Source organism: Rhizopus delemar, genomic scaffold (genome assembly GCF_000149305.1).
Source record: "Rhizopus delemar RA 99-880 supercont3.2 genomic scaffold, whole genome shotgun sequence".
Lineage (NCBI taxonomy): Eukaryota > Fungi > Mucoromycota > Mucoromycetes > Mucorales > Rhizopodaceae > Rhizopus > Rhizopus delemar.
Window position 1 is genome coordinate 3,330,925 of NW_027137828.1, and position 26,211 is coordinate 3,357,135.

The following is a 26,211-nucleotide window of genomic DNA, read 5'->3' on the forward strand; positions in this document are numbered from 1 at the left end:
GAATATTTAAAGTAAATTGATTTTGTTTTCCCCTTAATTTCCATAAAATGATTTTATATTTCATGCCCCCCCCCCTTTTTTTTTCACAACATGTCGCATTCCAGCAGTTTCTTCCACTCCGCTCAGGCCCATGTTGGTTGTCAATTCAATCAAATTGAACTTGTTGTTTTCAAGTATTAAAAGAGTTTTTTAATGATACTTTTAAGGATAATAAATGTCTTGTTTGACATTCTTGATGTGTGTTTTTCTTGTAAGAAGAGACCTTTTAAATGATTAGAGTAAAGACGACCAGCATTTTTAACACTGCACAAGCCCAAGACGATAAGAATAGACTAGTCATCTTTGACACAGAAGTCAGTACTTGCACTATACTTGGAGCTGCGTGCTAAATCGCAATATGTATATAGTGTGGCTAGAACGAAAAAAAATAATAAAAAAAAAAAAAAAAAAAAAAAAAAAAAAGAGCAAAATAAACCTCTTTTCGTTTTTATTCAAAAGCTTTTTATTTTATTATTATATCCTCATAGTTTGAAACCAAATAGTTAATCAGTGAATCAGGAACGGCAAGCATGTAGGCCTCTTTGTTGTTGTATATTTCGTGCCTATTGGATTTATCTGATCTTTACCCATAATGTAGGTATCTGAATATCTTAAGCACACAAGGTCATTCCATTTAAAGATTATAAATTGAGAACCATAACCTGCATTACAAGAAACACCAAATCCTACAGTTGTAACTGGAGCACCTATGTGGTTTGATCTACACAAGTCGCTTTCTGCCAATATGTAATACTTTGTACCATACTGCGCTGCTCCACCAGCAGTACATTTGTTTGCATCGTCGCATAAAGCCAATCTTGTTCCACCAACTGCTCCAATGAGATCTCTGTAATTTGCATTAAAAAAATTCCCAGCTAAATCAGACCAGAAAAACCAAGTGCCAACATTCAATGCTGTGTCATTTTGTCTTAAAATATCCTCGCATAAACAAATATTAATGAGGACCAATGATACTGTAATTAAAGTAAACTTTATAGAATGAAGCATAAGAGAGTAATGGACTCCTATAGTTGTTTAAAGTAGATTTTTTTCATTTCCCTTTTTTTTCAAAGGTTATATTTATACAAAATCCACATTATGCTTTCGTATGATACAAACAGGGAGTCGAATAAAATTGATGTGCAATAGGAACAAGGTGTGGATTCAGAATTAGTTGTATCTTTAGAGGTATAGATTCGCATGGTACATGCTTTGCTTAATACAGGCTGAGTATACATCAGGTACTGATGGTTGTTTCAGGGAAACTTAGTTAATTTGTTACCATAAAATTAAATTGTACTCTTAATTACTCTTTGACTATAAAAGATCTTTTACTTGACCAAACTTATAGCAATGAGCTTTGGAATACTTGGAGATTATTCTTTATTTAAAATGAATGATATTTACATATTTTATATTTGGTTTGACTCTGTAGTTTATCCTCTAACTATTCTTCTTGATCTTCTTCAGTTCTTGCATTAGTCTTCTCCCTCTCACCCTACATCTAAACTGTGATTACTTTCTCTAATTTCTGTAGATGACGTAATATGAAAATGCATGCTTTAGTCGAACTTTAATTCTTTCAAATGACAACATCAACTATCTTTCCATTTATCATATCAAGCAATAAAAGCCAATCATTTGTTTATGTAATATTTTCTATATTGAGAAATAAATTTTAACATACCAAATGATCCATTTGTTATATGTTTTGTGTACATAAAAAACACTTAAGTCATTAAAATACTTTACTGAGCCTCAGTTTAAGAGAAAGGCAAAATTAATTGAATCATTACTTTTTAATTACATGAGGACGTATTGTGAACATTCGGCTTTGTATTGAACCCATTTCTCGATCACACTATAACAAAACATTAAAATTGAATCTTGTTTATATTTTTTTTTCCAATAAAATTGATAGAGATTCAAGCTCTATATAATAAATTGAATTTCATCAAAGGGTTTAGCTTCAGGTATTTTTTTTCACTTTAAATATGTGGTTTTCTTGTTCAATTCTTAAACTGGATACATTGAAACACTGAAGCAATGTTTAATTACAGCCTATTGAGATCTTGCTTCAGCAAATCTATCGCTTAACACGGAGAATCATACAATATTAGTGAGATTACGCTTTTCTAAATTAAATACTTCAATTGACAACTATATCATTTTTCCATACCTTTCCAATCCTTGCTATACTGTTGTATCAAATGGTTTCAATTGCTTATGCAATAAGAAAAGCAAGATATGTAGTAGATTTTGCAGATTGTTTAATATACTAAGGCATCCAAACATCTGAAATGACGATGTTTCAGAGCAGTCAATATGACAAAGGAATCAGCTCAAGGTTTGTCAGTGATGGCATACTGTATTCAACAACACTTGAAAAAAGCATAGTCAACTAAATACTATTAACCATCTATCATGTACACCATAGTGCATCTATACTGCATAATTAAGAATATCATCGGCTTATCAGCGTTAGATAGAATCGACTTTTGGACTTAAAAGGCTCTTTTAAATGATGGTTGTAAACAGCAATCCTGCAACAGCTTAGTGATTGGCTCGTCACCATTAGTTTTGCAAAAAATCAAAACTTCTACATGTATTTTCTTTCGGGGATGTTCTTTTTTTTAATAGCATTTGAGTTATTATGCTTTTTTAAAGATTCATGTTTTTAATTAACAGTAAATTTAAACGCATTTTTTTTTTACAATATCTAAAGCATTTATATCAGCATCAAACTTTCTTTTTATATTCAAAGGAGTCTCAGCGCCAAATAAATACAAATCATCCATCTTTCTGACACGGGACATGGCAACATATAACTGTCCATGGGAAAGCATGCTGTCCAAATGAATTCCTACGCAATCAATAGTCGCGCTTTGCGCCTTGTGAATAGTAGTGGCGAAAGCAGGGACAATTGGAAACTGTGTTCTTGTATAACTAGTACTTGGAACTTGACGACTGATGCATTGAATCCAGTAGATGGCATCGTTCCCGTTTGGTAACCGTTTCTTCAAACAAATGTTTTCTTCTTCCATGCACTCTACCAAAGCATTAGTACCATTGACCCAACCTGTAGGCACATGTAGATTGTGAATGAGCATCACGGGCATGTTTGGCTTGATTGAAATATGATCCAACAGTCTTGTTTCTCTCAAAGCAATTTTGAGTGTTCGCTCATTGCCGACATAGAAGTCTTGTGCAAGAAAATCAGTGCCATCACCAGGATATGCAGCATAGTCTTTCTCATTAGCACTCACCACCCTTTCTCTTGTTGTATATAGCCGTAAGCAGGAAAGTGGAAGTTGTGACTTGTAAACAGTTCTTTCATTTATAAATACTATTACAAACTCGTCCAATTGATAGTTGCGTACTTTGTTAAGTATATCAATGAAGCGTTCATCTTGCTGGCGGACTGGCTTATGAAGACTGTATCGAGGGGCTGCATTGAATATTTCAGATTCCCATATCTTACCCTCTTTTTGCTGAATAGGAAGTAGCTGAGCAATAATCACCAAAAAAAATAGTTTTGATACCGCCCATTATTGTAGTTCTTTGCGTGGTTTTTACCAAAGCATCGTTAATAGATTCCAGAAGTTTTGCGCTTACCATTGAACATTCATCGATTAATAGAACTACCTTTGGATACAACTTGACATATTCGTTCAGAACCAAAAAATTAGGGACAGAAGATATATTGGTTAAACCGAAGAACCTGTGAATAGTTTGGCCTGAAATATTGTGAGCAGCAACGCCTGTCGGTGCCAATTTGAAGACCTTTTTTGGAGAAACAAATCAAAATATTGAATAACATGTTTTTAAAAATGGTGTAGCATTAGATTGTTACCTTGCAATTTTGAAGTTTATAATATCTTTCCAACATTCTCAAGAGATACGACTTTCCTGTTCCAGCTGCTCCAGAGACAACCACAGTCGAGTTCAGCTCAAGTTCAGTGGTGATTTGCGAAAAAATGCATTTCTGGCTTTGATTAGCCATATTAAGCATCAGAGAAAGCTCTTCACGACATACTTCAAAGCCTCTTTCAATGTCTACAATATCATGCAATGCTTCAATGTTTACTCTTCGATGTGATTCAATAGAACCTTCATTAAGTAAATGTTCGTAGTAATCTGCAATTTTTAAAAGATGGTTGTTTAGCTATTTTTTTTTTTTTTTTTCTCAAAAAAAAAAGAGAGAATTTAGTACCTTTATATGAACCAAAGCGTTCCATTTCATTTTTGTATGTCGTTTGAAAAATAGATAACTTTAAAACTATTTGCTGGTAGTAGAAACTTTCTCCATTTGTTTCACTCTGATTATATGTTCTCCAAAAAACTGGTTTGTCTTTTATAAGCTTAAAAGTTAGGCGTCTAAAACATCTCACATATTCAGGCAACGGCTGTGGGTAGAATGGACGTGTAACTTCTCTAATGTTTGTGATTTCTCTAATGTTTGTGATTTCTCTAATGTTTGTGATTTCTCTTGTGTTTTTGTAAACTCTTTTGTAAAAACAGAAGAACTGAGGCATTGTCAACTCTGGAGCACCATGTCTTTTTTCATATATTTCTATTAAAAGGAAATTGAATATAAGAAAAATACTTTGAAAAAGATACAAATGATTAACATGACTTACCAACTGGAGTCAAAGAAAAAGTCTGATCATTATCTTCAGCCAAATCATTAATATCTTCTCTCAAATGTCTAGTATCTTGGCCAGGAAGACTTGTACTTAAGAAAATTACATTTATAGAGTTGCTGTGCTTTCTCCAGCCCATGATGTCGTAGGTTGCCTCTACTGCTCCTACAATTCTTGTTGAATAGTGCTTTCTTTCTGAAACATATGTAGCTCTTTTATAGTATCCTTGATTTTGAACCTGGATGTTTTTTAGCAGAATTTTGGCCTCCTAGTCATCTTTAGCAAGATACTTGGCAAGATATCTTCCAGCTTGAGGACCACCGTGTCGTATTTACCCCATTAAATACTTATTATTCGTATGAGATTACTCAAATCTTATATAAAAAATAACAAGTACTGAATACATAATATTATATATTACATATTCTCTAAGACTCATTTACAATATTAACCATATACAATATTTATATTATTCAAGTTCAATACTAAAATTGACCTTGAACTCACTTCGGTCCCTGAATAATTTTATTTCCTATATAAAGGCGTAGTTTGATTAAATGGGTTCTCTCTCTCGTCTTGAAATCTAATAAAGAGGTTACATAGAGACTCATTCACTAGTTTTCAAGTACTATCTTCTTTTAATTCTCAAATTTTTATCTGCAAATATCTCACACCGTTGTATTGTACGTCCATTGAAGTACGAAAGTCATCCAGCGGGTAAGGGCTGTAATTATTTACATATACATCGCCAACATCTCGTTTATAAGTACAACGGTGTTCAGAGTCGAGAAAGGTGACTGGAAAGTATGGTTTGGAATATCCAAAACGGCATTTCTTGGTGAGGTCACCTCTCTTGCAGTAGCTATATAGAAAAAAAATTGAGAATCAGTAAATGCCCACTAAATTTTTGTCATTAAACTTACTTATCATTACACTTATGTAACTGCAATCGATTGACCAGATCATGCATTATCGGACCGTTGGAAGAGGAGTCTTCTGGAAACCAAGTATGAATGATGTTCATTTCAATTAGCTCTTGTACGGATTTGTTCGTCCAAAGAACCATGTAGATGTGGGGGCTGCCGCGATCTTGAATTTCCATAACCCAGATATGTTCTTTGATGCCACCAATTTGTCTGGCAAAATGCTTACAAATGTAATCTGTAAAAAAATTTAACCATTTTCTCTTGAAGTGTAGGCTAAAAAGAACAGGATCTTCCCATGGAAATCGGATGCCATCGCTGAGAATGCCTTTGAAGTCCTCGCTTTTATCATCACAGGTGAAGGTTAGGAACAATTGAGGAGCGTCCAAATTTTCAAAAATGCATTGGAAATCCAAAAAGTTTTTTCTCTTGTATGCATATGACGATGCAATAACGACAAAGATATTGTTCATTTTTTGCCTTGTTTATACTAATAATAACAAATAATCATATCTTTTAAGAAACGTCGCTAATCAAGGATTTGTGATCAGTAATTAAGTATCAATTCCGTTAAGGATTGAAAAAGGAATTGGAGAACGAGGAAAATTCAATATGCAGATAAGCCATGTTTTATAAACTCAAGTTTATTGTTGTTTAGCTATGCCTAAATTTATGTTTTTAAAATTATTGAATTTTGCTTTATGTTTGAATGGAATTAATAAAGCTGTTACAATTAGGAAGAGAAAAGTTTTTGATGTCATTTTTTAACAGTATTAATTCGATTATTTTAAAAAAAATACAATAGTATTGTTAACAATGTGAGCAAAAAAGGAAAAAAAAAAAAAAAAAAAAAAAAAGCTTTTGTGTATGAATGGTTAGGTTTCACGAATTTGATCAATCAGTTACGCAAAGACTAATTTATAAGATTGTGCACTAAGTTTTTATCCAAAAAAGAATTTGTTTTTATGCATAACATAGCAATAACAATAAAAAATTGCTCGTTCACGTTTATGTTGTCTGCTTTAGTGGAGAGAGAGATCTGCACTTTGACGTATAATTAAAAAAAAACTATGGAAAAAAGCACGAATTTAATACTATTAGCTGGTTGAGGGGTTATAAAAACCATCCAGTTTAATATTTTAGCTTCAAAAGCGACTAGTTTGATTACAACTTGAGCAGCCACAACTGTAAATAATACTTACCACTTCAATTCAGTTACTTATCTGTTTTGTATGTATGTTATTTATTAAATGGATCGTTCCATATTCGGTTATACTTGCAACATAAAGCACTTCATACAGATTTGGTTAGCAAACAGACTTTACTGTAGTATATCCATATATATTAATTGCATATTTATGTCGGTAACACATAATTTCGAGGAAGAATGATACCTTAGTATCACTAAAGTAATACCAGGGTTTTTGAGTTCAAGTGTTCCTATTGTACGATTGTAGGCTCTAAAATGAAAAAAAAAAAAAAGGCTACGCGTATTAATATGCAGAATTTGCTTGGGCTTTCAGTTTATGTATAATTTTTTACATGTTGATGCTACTTGAACACAAGTACATTAGACAAAGGACAGAGATTAAAAGCCCTACTGAGTACTCTAGTATTCTTTTTTTTTTTCTTTATTCACATGCATCTTACTGTGCTGTCGTGTTTGGTCATTAATGATGTCTTTATTTATTATTTTATTATTGATCTCAGTCCAGCCTACGTCAGACTATACAATTAATAGTCAGACGATATAATCCAGGGTTCATTCTAAATTATTAGTTCCTCTCCTTTTTCTTACTTAATAAATAGTAGTTGTTAGCTATTGACTTCTTACTGTTTTTACATTATAAGTACCAAATATCATATTTTTTTCAATAAGCCACTCCAACTGCTATTACCTTTATAACATGGCCGTCATCACCCGCAACAACCGCCCCACTCGCACATCTCGTGCTTCCATCTCTTCTGTTTCCTCTTTGTCCTCTGTTGTTTCTGAGGTTGCTTCCTCTTGTCCTGCTTCCCCTGTGGCCCCTGGCCTGGACAACTTTTCTGACCGTCCTGGGTCGCCTTCCTGCGTGGAAATGGTCACTGGTTCCCGTTCTCGTTCGCCTTCTCCTGCTGACTCAGTCAGTGGTGCTATAGGAGAGAGACTTAACTCTCTTTCCATAAAGAAGGACGAATCGTCCTTAGTACGTGGTGACGCAATTAGTCTGTCCACTGCTGAAGATGACGTTGTGATGGAGGATGCACCTCTGAACAACGCTCGCCACGCCATTAGTGGTGAGAAAAAGAACGCCTCGCGTTCTTCTAAGTCTGTTTCGAAAAGTAAGAGCAGCATCCCTGAGAAGTTAAAACGCTTTAATCGTAAGTACGATGAGACAGCTGACTTGCTCGACAAGTTAGTTGAGAAGCGTGATCTTGAAGAAGATGAGTCAAAAAGAAAGGCTCTTAAGATCCAAATACGCGAGTATAGGGAAGATTTGGATTATTACGAGGAGCGTATTACCAAGCTTGAGGTTAGCGCTAATGAAATTAGCCAAAAGATAAATGAGGTTGGGAACAATACCAACAATACTCGTGAGTCTGAGCCTACTGTCCCCATCAAGGTCATACCTCCCTTTCGCCTGTTGGTCAGTGCTGCTTACAATCCTAAGTATTACTCTTCCAGCAAGGTCAGTCCTGATGATGTGAAGAATGACAATGCCTTTAAGACAGTAAAGGACTTCATCAGGAAGTTTGAGGCCATCGTGAAACATTATGGTGTCAACATTGACAAGAACTGGCTAGGATATCTCCAGTTGTCCATTGAAAATGGCCAGGATGATAGGAGCATCAATTGGCTCCAACATAAGCTGACTGTCGCTGATTTTAAGAACAGCAATTGGGAAGGTGCCAAGACCGCTCTCATAGGCAAGTTTGGTGAGTCCTTCACCTACTTGCAGTATCGTCAAAAGCTGATGAGAATCAAGCAGCCCAACGGCGAGTACTTGAACATGTATGTGGACAGATACATAGATCTTTTGACCAAAGCCAAGTTTGCGGACAGTCCGCTGGCAGTGATGCACTTCCTGGGCACATTGCTTCCACCTGTCAAGGATTGTTTGGAAAGAAGACTGGCTGAAATACGCGCCAAGAAGAATGCTGATTTCATCTTGGAAGATGATACGTTGTCGAAAATCCAGACAATCATAGAAAACAACAAGATGCATTTCATAGAAGAATGCAAGAAGATCTTCCCTGGTTTGAAAAATCAGGAACGATCTCAGTTCAAGCCTGCCGACAAGAAGGCACCAAGGCAAATAGAAACGAAAAGAAAGTTTCATGGCGACGAGCAGAGGTACTTTCCCGAAAACAAGAATAGGGAAAGGAATTTCCATAAAAGGCCGGCACACAGCACGCCTAAATGTCGCTATTGTGGGGAGAAATATACCCCAGGTCACCTCGACAAATGTCGAGAAATGGAAAAACGTCGTGACCATTACTTGAATAAAGATACGGGTTTTAGAGCACGCAAAGATGCACCCAAAAACTACACTGGTAATTTTTCCCAAAGGCGTAGATCATTTGAAGAGAAAATTCATAATGCAAATGATTCACGTATAACGGTTCATAATATTGAGAAGGTTGAGAAACAGACCGCTACTGAACCAGAGATCATGCAAACACATCCTGCGGATGAGGTTATGAATGACCTCTTAAATGATGATGAAATCATCAGTCCGTTTCAAAAAGCGTTAAAACAAATTCGGGAGAAAAAGAAGCACAAGCAAGGTAATATTCGTTGCTATAGTTTAAAAACAAAAGAGGAGACACATCCTACTATGCTTCAAAGCCCTTACTCATTACACACTCCTTTCTTATTGAACAATCATAGATTAATAGCTCTCGTCGACACAGGCGCAGATGTTTCTTTCATAAGCAAAAATGTTGTTAATAAATTGAAACTGCGTATTATTCCAGTTCATGGTTCATTACTGTTAGCAGATAAAGAAAAAACTGTTAAACGATTGGGTGTGACCGATAAATTAAATGTCGGATACAAAGGGCAAACTGTAGCTCATGAATTTGAGGTGTTAAATATGCATGATAAAGTAGACGCTATTTTCGGGAGGGATATTTTACCAAGTTTAGGAATTCACCTTGTTGGTGTTGCCACTAATTGGGATGATAACAAAGTCAAATTTGATGATTCTATTGAAGACTCAGAATACATTCCAAATGTTTCCAATGCTGGCACACCAGATGAACATGAAGCTTTACTAAAAGCACTGCAATCTCACATTGATAAAAATCAGCAGATTGATGTTCATTCCTTATGTAATCTACCAGAAGCAGTAGTGAAGTTAGACACCTCTCATGGAAAACATGCACATGTCCGGCAGTATCCTATTGCAAATAAGATGATGCCAATCTTTGATGAGGCTGTAAAAACATGGCTCGAGAACGGTGTCATTGTACGTGCACCACCCTCACCATGGAACAGTCCAATCACATTTGCTCCAAAAAAGGATGCGAATGGTAATCCCACTGATTACAGACCATGTATTGATCCTCGTAAAATCAATGCTCTATTGGAATCTGATAACTATCCATTGCCGTTGATTGACGACATTTTTCATGATCTTGCGGGTTCTACAATTTTCACCTCACTCGATCTCAAAAGTGCATTCCATCGATTACCCATTCGTAAATCAGATCAGGTCAAAACCACTTTTACTCACAGAAACAAACAATACATGTTTCGTTCAGCACCATTTGGATTAAAACATGTCTCTAGCCATTTCATGCGCATCATGAACCTCATCCTAAGTGATCTATCCAATGTTCATGTATACGTGGATGATATTGTGATTGGCACTACAGGTGATTCCATGGAGAAGCATTATCAAGCTGTCAGTGCAGTCATTGATAGACTCACTCAACATAACATGATCCTCAATCCTCAGAAATGTCACTTTGGCAAAAGAAGTGTTCATCTGTTGGGTTTCTGCATTTCTGAAAAAGGGAAAAGCTTGGATCCACGTAAATTGACCAATATTGCTGACTGGCCCCGTCCCAAGACCGGCAGAGAAATGATGCAATGGCTGGGCACTGTCAATTACTTTCGTGCACACATCCCTTGTGCTGCCACACTCACCGCTCCTCTAGATGCGTTACGAAATGTTGCGTTCATAGATGATATCAATTGGACACGCGAACTGCAAGTTCACTTTCAAAGCATCAAAGATATATTATGTTCCAACGTTGTTTTGAGTCCATACGATCCTACCAAGTCTCTTTACGTTGCCACTGATGCATCTAACACTGGTGTTGGTGCAGTTCTGTTCCAGAAATTTGACGAAAAACAGTCGGATGGACTCACTGTTACCACCATCAAATACCTCGGCTTCATGGCACGCTCTTTATCCCAATCTGAACGAAATTATTCTGTCACTCGACGTGAACTCCTCGCTATTGTGTTTGCTTTGAAAAAGTTTCACAAATTTCTATATGGTCATCACTTTACCTTATATTCTGATCATCGAGCACTCACATACTTGTTCACGTCCGATGAACTCAACCCCATGATGGTGGGTTGGATGGACACATTATTGTCCTATGATTTTGACATCGTCCATATACCCGGTGTACAAAATGTTTTACCTGATGCTCTTTCACGTCTTTTTCCTCCTGAAAAAGAACTGGCAGGGAGTGATTCTAATAGCAGCACAGTAAAACACCAAAATCTTGCTTACAAACCAAATCTAAAAAAGGAACATGAATTAAAAATGAAAAAAGAGAACCGAAAAGTGTTCTATGTCCAAAGTCCTACCAAATTCAGTGACAAGGATTATATCACTCCACCATATGAGGATCGACAAGAGATTCTTGATGGAGTCCATAAATTCGGACATTTTGGAGCTGATCATATTGTAAAATCAATCCACAACCAAAACCTACATTGGCCAAATTTATTAGCCGATGCAGTAAACTATGTAAGCAAGTGCAATACCTGTCAAAAGTACAATATTGCTAAAAAGGGTTATAATCCTCATCGACCTGTCTACGCTTATGTTCCTGGGGATGCCTATGCCTTTGATTTAATTGGGCCTTTTCAATCCAGTAGCAACATGTATACATACGTGTTGATTCTAGTCGACATTTGCACCAGATTCTGCGTATTGAAACCCCTAGTAGACAAAAAGGCAAAAACCGTCGCAGGTGCCATGGTTGATACATTTTCCTTACTCGGCTATCCTAGACACTTTGTATGTAGCGATAACGGCTCTGAATTCAAAAATGAAATTTTAGAGAATCTGTTCAATGCAATGGGTATCGACAAAAGATACACTACTCCTTACCATCCCTCAGCAAATGGAGCTGCTGAACGTTACGTTCAATCTGCTAAAAAGATATTAGCAAAGTTCCTTGAAGGTGCCACCGAAGATTGGCATCATTACATTCCATCTGTGCAGCTCATGATCAACAATAAGATCTCCACACGCTTGCAGACCACGCCTTTTTCATTGATGTTTGCTCGCAACATAAATGACTTCATTGAATACAGGGATGATGCTGGTGAATTAAAAAAGAAGGAGTACATGCCGCACGATGAGTTGCTGAAAAGAATCGACTATATGTCGCAAGTTGTCTTCCCTGCTATACAGGATAGGACCGACCTTTACACCAAAAGGCAAAAGGAAAAAGCTGACAGCAAAAATCGTCAGTCCACATTCCCGGAAGGAAGTTACGTAATGGTGCGTGACAGAGAGCAGTACAATAGCCTCTCCCCGGTTTACAAAGGTCCATATCGTGTTGTACGCCAAGTACAAGGTGGTGCTTATATACTTCGTGATGTTGACGAAACGCTCATGTCTCGAAATTATTCTCCAGAAGAATTAAAGCTTATTTCACAGGATGAAATCATTCCAAAAGATGAATTGTACGAAATTGAGGCAATCATCAATCATAGAGGCGAACCTGGAAATAGAGAATACCTCGTACGCTGGAAAAACTATAGCAAAGACGATGACAGCTGGTTAACTGCTGAGGCATTCACTGATCCCGAGTCAATTAACATTTATTGGCGCAAGCTGGGTAAATCCATAAATCAAAATGGTGAAGTAGTAAAAAAGAAAAATAATGAGGCTGAAAAGAATAAAAAGCAAAAATTGCCCTCAGACTACGCCCCTAGTAAATTATTGACTACGACAATTATGAATGAACAGTCAAAGTCTGGAACTATGTCGCACAATAGACAATCTCATAATACAAAAGAAAAAAAGAAAGCTCAACCCAAACGTAATGGCAATGCTTTATCCAGATATCCCAAACGAAGACTACAACAAAGTCAAGAAGGCTTTGATCGAAAAACAGATCATCATGAAAGCTCTGTAAAAAATGCTGTGACTGCAAATAGTAATCTTAGGCACAGCAAGCGCATAAAGAGAAATTAGGTCACACAAAAATTTATAACTGTTCAAACACTTCCTATTCAACTTCCAAACGTTGATACCAACTGGTAGGGGATGATGTCGTGTTTGGTCATTAATGATGTCTTTATTTATTATTTTATTATTGATCTCAGTCCAGCCTACGTCAGACTATACAATTAATAGTCAGACGATATAATCCAGGGTTCATTCTAAATTATTAGTTCCTCTCCTTTTTCTTACTTAATAAATAGTAGTTGTTAGCTATTGACTTCTTACTGTTTTTACATTATAAGTACCAAATATCATATGTGCTTCCAGTCTCAATTTACCGAATGTTTAAAATTCTAGGTCGAAAGAAATTTCTCGAAAGAATTTCTTGAGACCGTCAGAACAAAATAGGAAATGTTATTATGCTAGAATCTTTTTGAACCTTTATTTCATAGCGAATTCAAAGATATATAAAGAAATAAAAAACAAATTATTATACTATTAATCTTCTTTTTCGCTCGGTCATTACCAGCTTATCACAATATTTCTTTCTGTCAAAAGCTTACATTTAATATTTCAATGTCCTCTATGGAAGAACAATTTCACATGATGCAACAGCAGATTGCTGCTTTACAAGATCAAATCAATGGTGCTACTACTACTCCTATGCAGTCAGCGGATGACACTGCTCCTCTCCCATTACACTCAATGGGTACTCGACCCCATTACGACTGGTCTCCTTCAGAAGGTCTCACAGAATTAATGAATCTTGATGCTCCACTACATACTTCGGCCCTACTCTCTGACTCGGAACGCAAAACAATTATTGAATCCTATCCTCCTATGGCTCATTTAGACTATAAGACCCCGGCTACTATTCCATCAGCTGAACGAATGATGAACAAAGGCCAACGTTATGAGGACAACTCTCTCAAGCAGCTACAATATCTATTGTCAGCTGTATACCGTCCTCTTGACATTCTCAGTCATGAACTGGTCTCATCTGAAGCAGGCAATCCTAATTTGGAACGCTATTGTACAATGCTTCGAGATGCCCGCAAACTTTTATTGCATGTTGGTGCATCTATGACACATACTCGCAACAACATTGCTCTCCGTGCGGTTAATCCTTCCTTTTCGATGAAAACCGGAAATGAGGTCAACTACACGCTCCCATTAGATGAGTTCCAGAACACCCTCATTCAACAAACGGCAGCACGCAAGGCCACTCGGGAAGCTACAATCAACAAACGTCAACGCCGTCGTTTTCCAAATGGCAACTTTAGTTCCTCTGGCTCTTTCTTGAGCGGTCCAGATCAGCAGTTTTTTCGGGCAGGTCCACCCTCGGAGCAGGGTGGTTTCCCCAACAACACCAACAACAACTTCAACTACAACAGCAACCACAACAACAGCAACAACAGTTCCAACAATTTCAGAAACAACAACTTTCGTACCAACAACAACAACAGCAGGAAGAACACCAACCCTTTTCGTCAGTAAATCCAACAACTCCAACGTCACCACTAGCATCAACACCCACAACAACCGACCCAGTAGGCGGTCGGCTCAGCAAATTTCATCAAAAATGGCAAACAATTTCAATCAACTCATTCGTAAACACTACAATTCAACACGGTTACAGAATTCAATTCCACACACTTCCACCAACAACAACAACACCATCAGCTATCCAACCTTTTGGCGACGAGCAGATACCATTGATCGATCAAGCTATCCAAGATCTACTGTCCAAGCAGGCAATAGAGCCCGTCTCCGAGGTGGAATTTCGCACGACACCCGGCTTCTACAGCTCGATGTTTGTCATCCCCAAGAAGGATGGCGGCATTCGACCGGTTTGCAACCTCAAACGCCTGAACCAATATCTGGACGCTCCTCATTTCAAGATGGAAACTATCAGGGAAGTAGCGCTCATGATCAATCCAAACGACTACTTGGTCTCAATCGATTTGTCCGATGTGTTGTAGAACAGAGTCTGATCATAAAGGACATTGAATAACCACAACCAAAAGAAGTATATTAAAATTGATAAAAGATAATAATTTAAATCTTTATTAAATAAAATATATTCTTCTTCTTTTTATATAAAACTATCACTATTAGATTCATTCTATGAAGTAAACATGAACACTAAATAAGTCATGATCTTTACTATTCATCATTTCTGTAAATGAATAATAATGGATCAGGTACCTAGTCAACTTTGATCTGACTGGAGGCATTTCATATAAATATATCTTTCCTCTCAATGAAGACGGGACAACTCTCCCAGATCAGTTAAAGAACAATAAGATCTATAAAAACAACGAATTAAAAATTTTCAAAATTGATTCAGTGATCATTCTTCGATCAAACATGTCAATGATTGGATCTACGCTCATAACTACTCATTTACCCGCCAATTGATAGAAGAATATAAATAGTAGACTTTGTAATGTTTTCTTTTTAACAATTAAGATTGTCTTATATAAAGTTCAGTCTCAAAAAGTATTCTTTTGGTTTATCTTTGTTATTTTGATAATTACCTTGCCAGAACATAACACGATGCATTTCTACATATACAGTAGGTCAAAAAACTGCTGCAAGGAATCCATTTTTCTTGGTTTTTATAGCGCATATCCTGTTACAATGGTACAAACTGCCTCTGTTCCCACATAGTAAATCTTCTACATGCCTTGAAAAATCCGAAAGAGTTTAAGCCCTATTGGATAAGTATTGAAGGAAGTATGAGATGCGCAATTTGAAAATTTGAAAAAATGAAAATTTCAACGGAATGAATTTATTTATTAATATTTGGTTGGTCCTCTTTTTCTATTAATAATCTCTTGAGTTCTTTCCGAAATATTATCTACATGTCTTTGACAAAGTTATTTATTGAAGTCAATTCATATTTCCTCAACTCGTTCCCAAAGCACATCCGTGTTCTTTGCTCTCTGTTCGTAATAGTTGAGTTTCAACTTCAATTGATGCCATACGTGCTCGATTGAATTTAAGTCGTGGCTCCGAGTTGGTCAATCGTTAATATAGCTCTCTTGGCTACTACATAACTAGGCCATTGTAAATTATTCCTTGTGCTTTGGGTCATTGTCATGCTAAAAGTAAATGTTGGACCAGTCGATATTGTAGTACTTCATCGTATCACGAAGCGTAGTGTTCAAAATATGCTGGTAAACACCCGAGTACAACTTTCCATCGTAAATCTAGCAAGCATATCCTGGTCCTTCAGAGGTTATACAACACTAGGACATCAATTTGCTAGCTTCATGGTGGATTACAAAATCCAGGTCATGATGTTGAAAAAGGTCACTTGGCCTTTTCCGATAGTGATCATCACCATCAAAGCCCTATACGTTGATCTTGGTTTCATTAAAGTAAACGATTTGTTGTCAGTCAACCATTGCCCAGTCCTGATGCTCCTTTTTCCATTCTAACTGATGCTACGTATGCACGTTTGTCTGAAATGGCTACTTTTTTTCTATCAGAAAATGGAACTCCATTAATTTCAGTACGTTAATCTCTGACTGGTATGAGATATCGTAGCCAAATCCAACTGGCTCCCGGTATACCTCTTTGGAAGTCTTTAGAACCCCTTCAATGACTTTTCTTTTGATTAGCCGCTTTGTCACTTTGGAGACTAATGTAGGTCTATCACCTGTGCTCACTGTCCTACTTCAAAACAACGTTATAAAGTATCTACTAACAGTTGATTCATGTAATCCAGTCTCCTTAGCAATATCATACTTTGATGTGGATCCGGTTAATGTCTGTTTGAGATCGTTTACTTTCTCTTCTGACAGTCATATATGCATGCAATTGGTGAGAGGGTAAAAAAGAGAAATAATTTAAACAAAGGAATATAAGATTTAGAATAAAGAAATTGTAAGCACTCTTAAATACAGATAGCATTCTAATCACGTCAAAAGAGAGAAAAATTGTGATGGCAACCGGTTGGGTCGTATTAAAATTCATTATTTCAAACATATATAAACAAGTAAAAAATACCGGATGTTTAAAATATTACCTTTAGCAGTATCAAATTCCACCAATAACCATTGCCCATATCCGATAATCGACGAATAAATGCACTTTCTATTGAGGTACAAACAGTCAAAGTTTGAGATAGTTTGGTGCAGTACCCATGGACAACCAGCTGTAAAATCTGAATTTTGCAATTCCTTGCAGCAGTTTTTTGACCTACTGTAGGTCTTCATCCAGAATCGAGGAGATTCTTACGGCTCAAATGGAAAGATCAAGTTTACCAGTACTGTACGACCGCCTTTGGTTTGTCTACCAGTCCATTTGTCTTCAGCAAAGTTTGCAGACCCATACTAGAACACTTTCGCTCTCAAGGCTATCGGATTTCGGCTTATTTAGACGACTGGATTTTAGCTGCAAATACAAAACAATTGGCTATACAACAGGCACAGACAGTGGTGAATCTACTTCAACAACTAGGCTGGTTAATCAACTTCAAGAAATCGGTCTTGACTCCAACTCAGCAACTGGAACACCTCGGCTTTGTATTGAATACCAAAACCATGACGGTTTCTCTACCGATGAAGAAGTTGAGGGATCTTCGCAGATCTATCAAACAAATATTGGATCATCCACGGAGACAAACCCCTCGAATCATTCACAGTGTTACCATGAGGATTCAAGCAACCACCTTCGCCATATTTCCGGCACGCCTGTACACTCGTCGTTTGTTATACCACAAGAATCAAACGGTACATATGGACAAGGATTGGGATCGGATCTATGAAAGATTTACCGTCCATCTACTATATATATATATACAAACTCCGCGTGCGGAGTTTGGTATGCTTAATATGGTAATTGGGGTCACAGAACACGATTCCATCATTTTTAAGCGGAGTTTATTAAGCCAAAATTGGCCAATTGCGAGATCTACTAAGGACAGTCATTTTTTCTTCCTTCTTCATTACTTCACTCAAGAGGGATGACAAGTAGAAGGTCATTAAAAAAGTCCGGGCCGAGATACGACTTCTGCAGGTCGAGAAAAACAGCTCCAAAAACCAAAAATTGTATGACAAAAAGGCTTGCGAAACGAGAATCGGCAAATCAACATTTGTGGTTATTGGGTTATGCTAATGGCTTCTCATTCTAAAGGCGTTGGTTCGATTCTCGGTAGACGCTCAGCAAACATAGTCTACTTTTTGCATTATTTTTGGGTCTAAGTAACTTATTTTTGGATCTATTGTCATGCCTTTTGCTGATATTTTTGGTAATGTTACAGTTCATTCCTCATTAAGATTATTGTGCAAGTTACTGAAGATGACTCACGAAGCAGATAACAATGAACTATCAACATGACTCACAAAATATAATTATTACTGTATATAACTCTTGTTTGAAAAATAATATAAATACTCGAAGAATTTGAATATCAATAAAACAAGACCTTAAAAAACTTTATTTATTATTTTAAAGAGTAAAAACATAAGTTCAAGCACGACAATTGGTAGCATCTGTTGTAGTCAAACAATTTACAACAGATATAATATAAGTTTATGTCAAACGGCAGTTTATCACAACAGCAACGAATATTTGAAATAGAAGAAAGAGTACACGAATTACTTAATCCTGAACTTAAAGAAAAATTTATATCCTATCGTCAAGTTACGACATTTCCAGAAGATCAAAGAAAACAATTAAGTAGATTACAATTCACATATATAGACAGAGAAGCAGAGAAATTAGCAACTGAATTTACACTCAACAATAGTAATCAATTATCGACAAGCGAAATAAAATTCAAATTAAACAAGATGGATTCCAACAACGTAAATATGCAGGATCTAGCACAGTTGATCGCTACTGCTGTTGCATCAGCAATAAACAATAAACCAGAAAACAATCAGAATAGTGTCCGTATTCCCATTCCTTCTACATACAGTGGTGAAAGAAGTGCTGCAGTAATTAACTTATGGATACAAGAAGTCGAGCGTTATCTCAGTTTCTACAGTGTACATCCAAATCGTTGGATTGCATATGCAGTAACTCTACTTAGAGGAAGATCACAAAAATGGTGGAATCACATAACTCAGAAACAAGAAGAACCACAAACATGGGAGAAGTTTAAACATGATTTAGAGTACGCCTTCAAACCTTCATATTCTGAACAAGCTGCAAGAGATAGATTAGCAAATATCAAGCAAACCTCATCCATAACAGAATATGCTGATGCATTTCAGGATATACTATTGGATTTACCAAGAGTTTCTGATGATGAAGCATTAGACCGATTTGTTAGAGGATTAAAGGATAAAGCAAGGATACATGTTTTGACAAGAGAACCCCGATCACTTGAAGAAGCTATCAGGTATTCGATATCATACGATAGTGCACAACAAGCTGGAATAGTTCTTCCTCAACAAGTACACGAACAATTTCAAAATGATCCAATGGATTTATCTGCTTTAATGCATCAAGTAAATGCAATAATAAGATCCAACAATAATAACAATCGTTATAATCAACAAGACAGAAGAAATACTAGATTCAACAAGAAAAACATCATTTGTCACTGGTGTAGCAAACCTGGACATGTTGTAGCAGAATGTAGAACAAGATTAAGAGAAGTCAGAGAGTTTGAGCAAAGTAAATTGAAACAAAGTCGATTCAAAGGTAACCAGAGATCATTTGGTCAAAATCAAGTGTACCATGCGGACCTGATTGAAATGGATACGAGTAATAATCGTACTATAACCAAACAAACTAGTGATTCGTCCTTTTTTGATAGTGTCAATAAAGATTCTTTAATTGATCTTTCCCCTTACTCCTTTGACTTTTCTAATGATCGAAACTTTCTGATGAATGCAACTTCTCGTAACTCTCCACTGCCTACTTATGAAGTTTTCATTCAAGGACAACCGTACTATGCATTAATCGATAGTGGTGCCAGTGCCAATTATATTCATCCTAAGGCCCTCAAGAATGCAGATGCCTTTAGATCAATCAACAATCAAGCGGTAGAAACTGCAAATGGGGAACAAACGATGATAACTGGTGAAGCTACATGTACAATGAAAATCGAAGGGGAGGGTAAGAACTTTATTGACACATTCAAGGCGTTTGTATTTGAATCAAAGTTTGATATCATCCTTGGCAATGAATGGCTAAAAAGAATAAAACCTAAACCAGATTGGTTTGAAAGTGCTTGGTCAATTACTTTACCTGATCTCTCAACGGTGATAATGAAACCCAATGACTTCAAAAGTAAAGTTGAAGCGAAACAAGAAAATATCAATACGATCGTCTCAGCCAAACAACTAAATAGGCTATTCAAGAAAAATCAGATAGAAGAGTGCTACTTGATACATGCTTCAATTAGTGAATCAGGAGTAACATATTTGAATCATATAAATGAAACTGACATAAATTGGGCTACAGAGTTTAGTAAGGAATTCCCTGATGTATTTAAAGGTCATATCTCTGGTCTGCCGCCAGTTAGGGACACTCAAGAAATTATAGTCACTAAACCTGATGCTGTACCTGTTTCAAGACCTCCATACAAAATGTCGCCTTTGGAACTAACTGAACTACGCAAACAATTGGATGAATTACTACAAAAAGGATTAATTGAACCTTGTGCTTCAGAATGGTCAAATCCAGTACTATTCGTTAGAAAACCAAATGGTGATTTGCGTATGTGCTGTGATTACAGAATGTTGAATAAAGTGACGCTCAAGCAAAAGATTCAATTGCCTCGCATAGATGAATGCTTAGAACGATTACACAAGGCAAAATATTTCACTTATTTGGACTTAACGAATGGTTTTCATCAGCAGCGACTATCGGAAACGGATTCAATTAAGACTGCTATCAGCACAAGATATGGTCAATTCTGTTGGAAAGTAGTTCCTTTTGGTCTATCTAATAGTGGACCTGCTTTTCAAAAAATGATGAATTCTATTTTGGCTGATTATATTGACAAGTTTGTGATGGTTTACCTGGATGATATTCTGATATTTTCGACAGGAGATGAAGAGCAACACAAAAAGCATGTTAGACTAGTATTAAAAAAACTTGATGAAGCCAAATTGATTATCAATAAGAAGAAATGCCGTTTCAACAGAAAAGAGCTAACTTTTCTTGGTTTTAATATTAGCGCTGAAGGTATCAAGCCTGCTCCAGAAAAGGTTAAAGCTGTTTTTGATTGGCCTACTCCTACTAATGTACAGCAAGTCAGACAATTTATTGGTCTTGCACAGCATTATCGAAGATTTATCTCTGGTTTCGCTGGTATTGCTGCTCCTCTAACAAATCTTACAAAGGGATCTGGGCCTAAACGTCGTGCTATAACTTGGACCGAAGATTGTCAGAAAAGCTTTGACCTAATTAAAAGGAAGCTATCCAGTGCGCCTGTATTGATGACGCCTGACATGACCAAACCTTTTAGAATTGAATGTGATGCCAGTGACTTTGCTATTGGTGCTGTCTTATTACAAGAAGAAGAAAACGGTGTATGGAAACCTCTGGCTTTTGAATCCAAGAAACTATCCCAAGCTGAACGAAACTATCCTGCCCAAGAAAGAGAATTGCTCAGCATTTTACATGCATTACGAACATGGAGATGTTTTATTGAAGGTAATGAATATCAAGTTTTCACAGATCATCTACCTTTAAAATATTTGCGATCGCAAAATAAGCCCACACCAAGATTGGTTCGCTGGCTCAGTGAAATCGAACTCTATGATCCTGATATATTGTACAAGCCGGGTACTGAAAATCATGTACCTGATTTACTGTCAAGAAGAGATGGTGTAGAAGCTAAGCCGGAGAAAGAATCTATGCAGCCTCGATATTTATATCACATTTCTGCAGCTGTCAAGTCCTTATCTATTCTTGATCAAGATCCTATCCAAGATTGGCCATTACACTATCTGTCTTCTCCAGAAAGATGGCCTAACAAGATTAAAAATGAACTGGACAAATTGAAACACCATTTTGTAATCAGGGATAATCAAGTTTACCGCAAAGAAAAAATTCCAAAGAATGAAGATTACGTTGAACTCAAATTTATTCCTTTTGTAAGACGTGCTGATATGGTAGATAACTTTCATGTAGGATATGGCCATTCTGGTCAAACCAATGTCTATAGTTTAATGAAATCAAGAGTCTGGTGGCCAAAGATGCAAAATGATATTAACGCCTGGATATCTAAATGCCCTCAATGTCAACTTGCCGGACCTGCTGATAAAATTAAACATCATGCTCCAATGCAACCATTGGAAGTGCCTCCTGCTTTTTCAAGATGGCATCTTGATTTCATTGGCGAATTACCGTCAACAAAAAATGGTAACAGATGGATTCTTATGGCTGTTGACTATACTACGAATTGGCCTATTGCTCGAGCACTGCAAAATGCTACTGGAGAGGAAATAGTCAAGTTTATATATGAAGAAATAGTTTTGCGTTTCGGATGTCCTAATGAAATTCTAACGGATCGAGGGGCAAACTTCATGTCTAAAGTTGTCAAGCAATACATTTCTAGAATCAAGACCAAACATAATTTGACCAGTGCCTTTCATCCCAGATCTAATGGCAAATGTGAAAGACTTAACCAATTGTTCAAGAAGATGCTGACAAAATATGTTAATGGTAATGTTCATAGCTGGGATGATTATATGGATGCTGCACTTTTTGCTTGTAGGATAAGAAAACATGCGACTACTGGATTCAGTCCGTTCTTTTTAACTTATGGAGTGGAGCCTCGAATTCCTGGTGATCATCATCGTCCTTTTATGAATGAATTTATTGAACAAGATCAAGAAATCATGTCACAAGATGTTATGGTGCACTTACGTAAATTACGAGAAGCAAGATACACAGCTGAAGACAGATTAAGGAAACAAGCTGAAATTGACAAGTCTCGCTGGGATTCTTTGCTCAAGGACAAGATACAAATATTTGAAATTGGTGATTACGTATTGTTAAGGCATGAAAGCAAGAAAGGTCTAGAATTCAATTGGATGGGTCCATATAAAGTCATCAAACGCAACCTAGACTTTAACACATATCAAATTCAAGAAATTAATGGAAAAACATATCAATCTTGGGTTCACACAGATCGTCTTCATCCAGTCAAATATGTTGGTACATCAATTGACAAGTCATGGTATATTCCACGAATGGCTAGAATTGATACGGATGCGAAATTGAATAATCAACACTAAAAAAAAAAAAAAAAAAAAAAAAAAAAAAAAAAAAAAAAAAAAAAAAACTTTCACTTTGGAGTCTTGTTGCTAAGGGTCTATCAACACTTTGAAAAGGGGGTATTGTCATGCCTTTTGCTGATATTTTTGGTAATGTTACAGTTCATTCCTCATTAAGATTATTGTGCAAGTTACTGAAGATGACTCACGAAGCAGATAACAATGAACTATCAACATGACTCACAAAATATAATTATTACTGTATATAACTCTTGTTTGAAAAATAATATAAATACTCGAAGAATTTGAATATCAATAAAACAAGACCTTAAAAAACTTTATTTATTATTTTAAAGAGTAAAAACATAAGTTCAAGCACGACACTATGAAAGATTTACCGTCCATCCACTATATATATATATACAAACTCCGCGTGCGGAGTTTGGTATGCTTAATATGGTAATTGGGGTCACAGAACACGATTCCATCATTTTTAAGCGGAGTTTATTAAGCCAAAATTGGCCAATTGTGAGATCTACTAAGAACAGTCGTTATTTTTCCTTTTTTATCACTTCATTCAAGAGGGATGACAAGTAGAAGGTCATTAAAAAAGTCCGGATCGAGATACGACTTCTGCAGGTCACTGCAAATAATTGCTATATATAGAACAATATATTTGACAGAATATAATCAGATATTTCGAGTTTACGTCAATATATTTACAAATTTCATAAAATATATACTTCGTGTATTTTGCTCTAAATGTTAAGATATGTATGTGGAATACCGTGTTACTTTTGGTGACGCGCCGCTTCATTGTTCTTTCTACGATGATACACAAACATAACACCTTTCTATTGGACCTTACATGCTTGCGTTTTTCTTTGATACTACTCCTTTATTGGTTTATTGCCTTTAGTAATACTTCCTTATACGTCTATTTCTCTTGAATATTACTTCTTTATTGGCTTATTGCCTTTTCGCAATACTTTCTTATTGGCTTATTATGATTATATATAACTCTGGATGGTTTATATTAGGAAATAAAATAGGCTTAAAATACGGTATTATTGGTTAAAAATTTAGTTTTATTCGTTTATTTTGGGGCTTTATCGTCATATTGATTATATATTATTGGTTCATTTGTTTATTAAAAATGATACAAAAAGGCGGGAAAAGGAACAAGGGATCGATGGGAATAATGAAACAACACCTTTAAACGGTAGATACCAAAAAATTTTTTTTTCAAAATTGCACTTACCTAGACCTCAGAAGCAGCAAACAATACAATATAGCAGACAAAACAGGCAAAACAAACAAATGCAATGAAGCAGAGTCAAAAGAGATCAGAAGCAAAAGAAAGATGAAGGCAGTAGACTAGGCAGTAGGAAAGTAGAATTGAAACTGAATAAAATAAAAGATTAATTACAGTGAAACATGATGTACCCGACTTTCTTACCTTAAACCTCTTTAAAAACTAGAAGACGATATCAAGGAGTTCAAACAGCTTCAGAATCAAGCTTAGAAAACTAAATTTGAATGTTAATAAAGACAATGAAAATTTAGAAACTTACGTACCACATAAACAGATACAGAAAGGACCCAAGAACTTATAATAGCCATAAGTATATCTATGAATTTTTAATAAAGTACATTAGAAAAAAAAAATTTTTAAAAAAAAGAACAACTTACCTGGGATAACAAATCAAAAAAAAGAAAGAAAGAAAAGAAAAGATTGATCTGAGACATCAATCCTTTTATAGATTTTTTGATTTGTATAGAACTGAGTTTACAATTGAACGCAATAGTATTTAAGGTGTGTTCAACTTCAACGTTAAGTTTCTTTACTTTTTCTTCAAAGTACCTTATAACATTATGTCTGACCGTATTATCGAATTCAACCCTGCTCCTGTCAATGCTCGTGGCTCTAACTCTGCTGGGCAGCCAATTGCTCTTCCTTCCCGTGCTGTTGTTCCTGAGTTTGTGTCAAGTGATGGTATTCTTGATAGCTTTGCCTATCCTAGACCTGGTTACCCCCTATGACCAATGTCCAGAAGCGAATGCGTGAAGCTGAAGATGTTGGACGTGATGAAGCTTCTCTTTCCTTCTCCATTTATCTGGATATGAGAAAGGAAATTGACACTTTGAAGGAGATGTTAAGAAAAGAGCAGGAAGAAAAGCGTGCCTTGCAAGTGGCATTTGCCAAGGTCAAAGAAGCCTACAGCGAGCTTGAACAAGAATCCAGCAAAAGTGCAAAACCAATTGCAACAGCGATTAAGGTAAGGTTATTAATAATTTAAATTTAAACAAGTGTAATAATTACTTTTTTTTTTCTTTAATTTTAGGATGCTGTGAGGAATCATTACAATGATTTACCTCCGTCATCTAAGTACGATCTCAGCAAGCCTCTAAAGTCTGTTGAGAATCAAAAAGTACTTAAGCTGTTGCAAGAGTATGTCAATAGCCATTATGCGTACAAGCATACCAATGGCCGCGATTTGCGAAAATACCTTGAAAGGCAGTATTATACCAAGAAAGCTGGTATGGCTGGAGAGGAGGTTGGTGTTGTCGACGAGTTCGTAAAGAAAAGAAAGGCTGCTAAAACGACTCGAAAAAACAACGTAAGGACAATAAAGGCTATTGCTATTTTATAATTGATTTTTTTTTTAGAAAATCAAAACACGGAAAGCAATGTATGAGCAGCACAAGGATCAAGGCGTTTACAACAACTATCCGAACTGCGAGTACTTGCTTCAACAGCAGTACATGTCTGAAGAAGAAGATATGTATAATAGCGATACAATGGATAAGGTAGAGGAAGTTCTTCTGGAGCAAAATCCAGATAGAACAACTCCTTTTACCGAAAAGGAACGCATGTCTGTCTTGTGTACAAAAACCATTGATTATTTTGAAGTTCGTGTACCAAAGTACAGATCACCAGCAGTAAGTTTAATTAATATCTTTTTAAGCGCAATCAGCTCATTATCCAATATTTAGTGCACTGAAT

General features: G+C 36.2%; 7 protein-coding genes across 7 annotated transcripts; 5 read left to right on the forward strand and 2 right to left on the reverse strand.

Annotated features, from left to right (window-relative positions):
- Positions 1 to 2,732: 2,732 nt before the first annotated feature.
- RO3G_03545 (uncharacterized protein) lies at positions 2,733 to 4,042 on the reverse strand (the record flags this gene model as incomplete). Its single annotated transcript, XM_067658135.1, has 3 exons — positions 2,733 to 3,369; positions 3,521 to 3,822; positions 3,893 to 4,042. The coding sequence occupies 3 exons, from the start codon at positions 4,040 to 4,042 to the stop codon at positions 2,733 to 2,735; spliced, it is 1,089 nt and encodes a 362-aa protein (XP_067514236.1).
- Positions 4,043 to 5,151: 1,109 nt separating this feature from the next.
- Positions 5,152 to 6,078, reverse strand: RO3G_03546 (uncharacterized protein; the record flags this gene model as incomplete). The annotated part of the gene is made up of 3 exons (XM_067658136.1): positions 5,152 to 5,214; positions 5,370 to 5,544; positions 5,606 to 6,078. The coding sequence occupies 3 exons, from the start codon at positions 6,076 to 6,078 to the stop codon at positions 5,152 to 5,154; spliced, it is 711 nt and encodes a 236-aa protein (XP_067514237.1).
- Positions 6,079 to 7,512: 1,434 nt separating this feature from the next.
- RO3G_03547 (uncharacterized protein) lies at positions 7,513 to 13,110 on the forward strand (the record flags this gene model as incomplete). Its single annotated transcript, XM_067658137.1, has 3 exons — positions 7,513 to 9,376; positions 9,488 to 12,978; positions 13,042 to 13,110. The coding sequence occupies 3 exons, from the start codon at positions 7,513 to 7,515 to the stop codon at positions 13,108 to 13,110; spliced, it is 5,424 nt and encodes a 1,807-aa protein (XP_067514238.1).
- A 477-nt stretch (positions 13,111 to 13,587) lies between these two features.
- On the forward strand, positions 13,588 to 14,993 carry RO3G_03548 (uncharacterized protein; the record flags this gene model as incomplete). The annotated part of the gene is made up of 2 exons (XM_067658138.1): positions 13,588 to 14,504; positions 14,651 to 14,993. 2 exons carry the CDS (start codon positions 13,588 to 13,590, stop codon positions 14,991 to 14,993), a joined length of 1,260 nt encoding a protein of 419 aa, XP_067514239.1.
- A 2,273-nt stretch (positions 14,994 to 17,266) lies between these two features.
- RO3G_03549 (uncharacterized protein) lies at positions 17,267 to 17,788 on the forward strand (the record flags this gene model as incomplete). Its single annotated transcript, XM_067658139.1, has 1 exon — positions 17,267 to 17,788. One exon carries the CDS (start codon positions 17,267 to 17,269, stop codon positions 17,786 to 17,788), a length of 522 nt encoding a protein of 173 aa, XP_067514240.1.
- A 1,027-nt stretch (positions 17,789 to 18,815) lies between these two features.
- On the forward strand, positions 18,816 to 23,225 carry RO3G_03550 (uncharacterized protein; the record flags this gene model as incomplete). Its single annotated transcript, XM_067658140.1, has 2 exons — positions 18,816 to 20,265; positions 20,440 to 23,225. The coding sequence occupies 2 exons, from the start codon at positions 18,816 to 18,818 to the stop codon at positions 23,223 to 23,225; spliced, it is 4,236 nt and encodes a 1,411-aa protein (XP_067514241.1).
- A 2,039-nt stretch (positions 23,226 to 25,264) lies between these two features.
- Positions 25,265 to 26,201, forward strand: RO3G_03551 (uncharacterized protein; the record flags this gene model as incomplete). Its single annotated transcript, XM_067658141.1, has 3 exons — positions 25,265 to 25,483; positions 25,550 to 25,783; positions 25,875 to 26,201. The coding sequence occupies 3 exons, from the start codon at positions 25,265 to 25,267 to the stop codon at positions 26,199 to 26,201; spliced, it is 780 nt and encodes a 259-aa protein (XP_067514242.1).
- Positions 26,202 to 26,211: the final 10 nt, after the last annotated feature.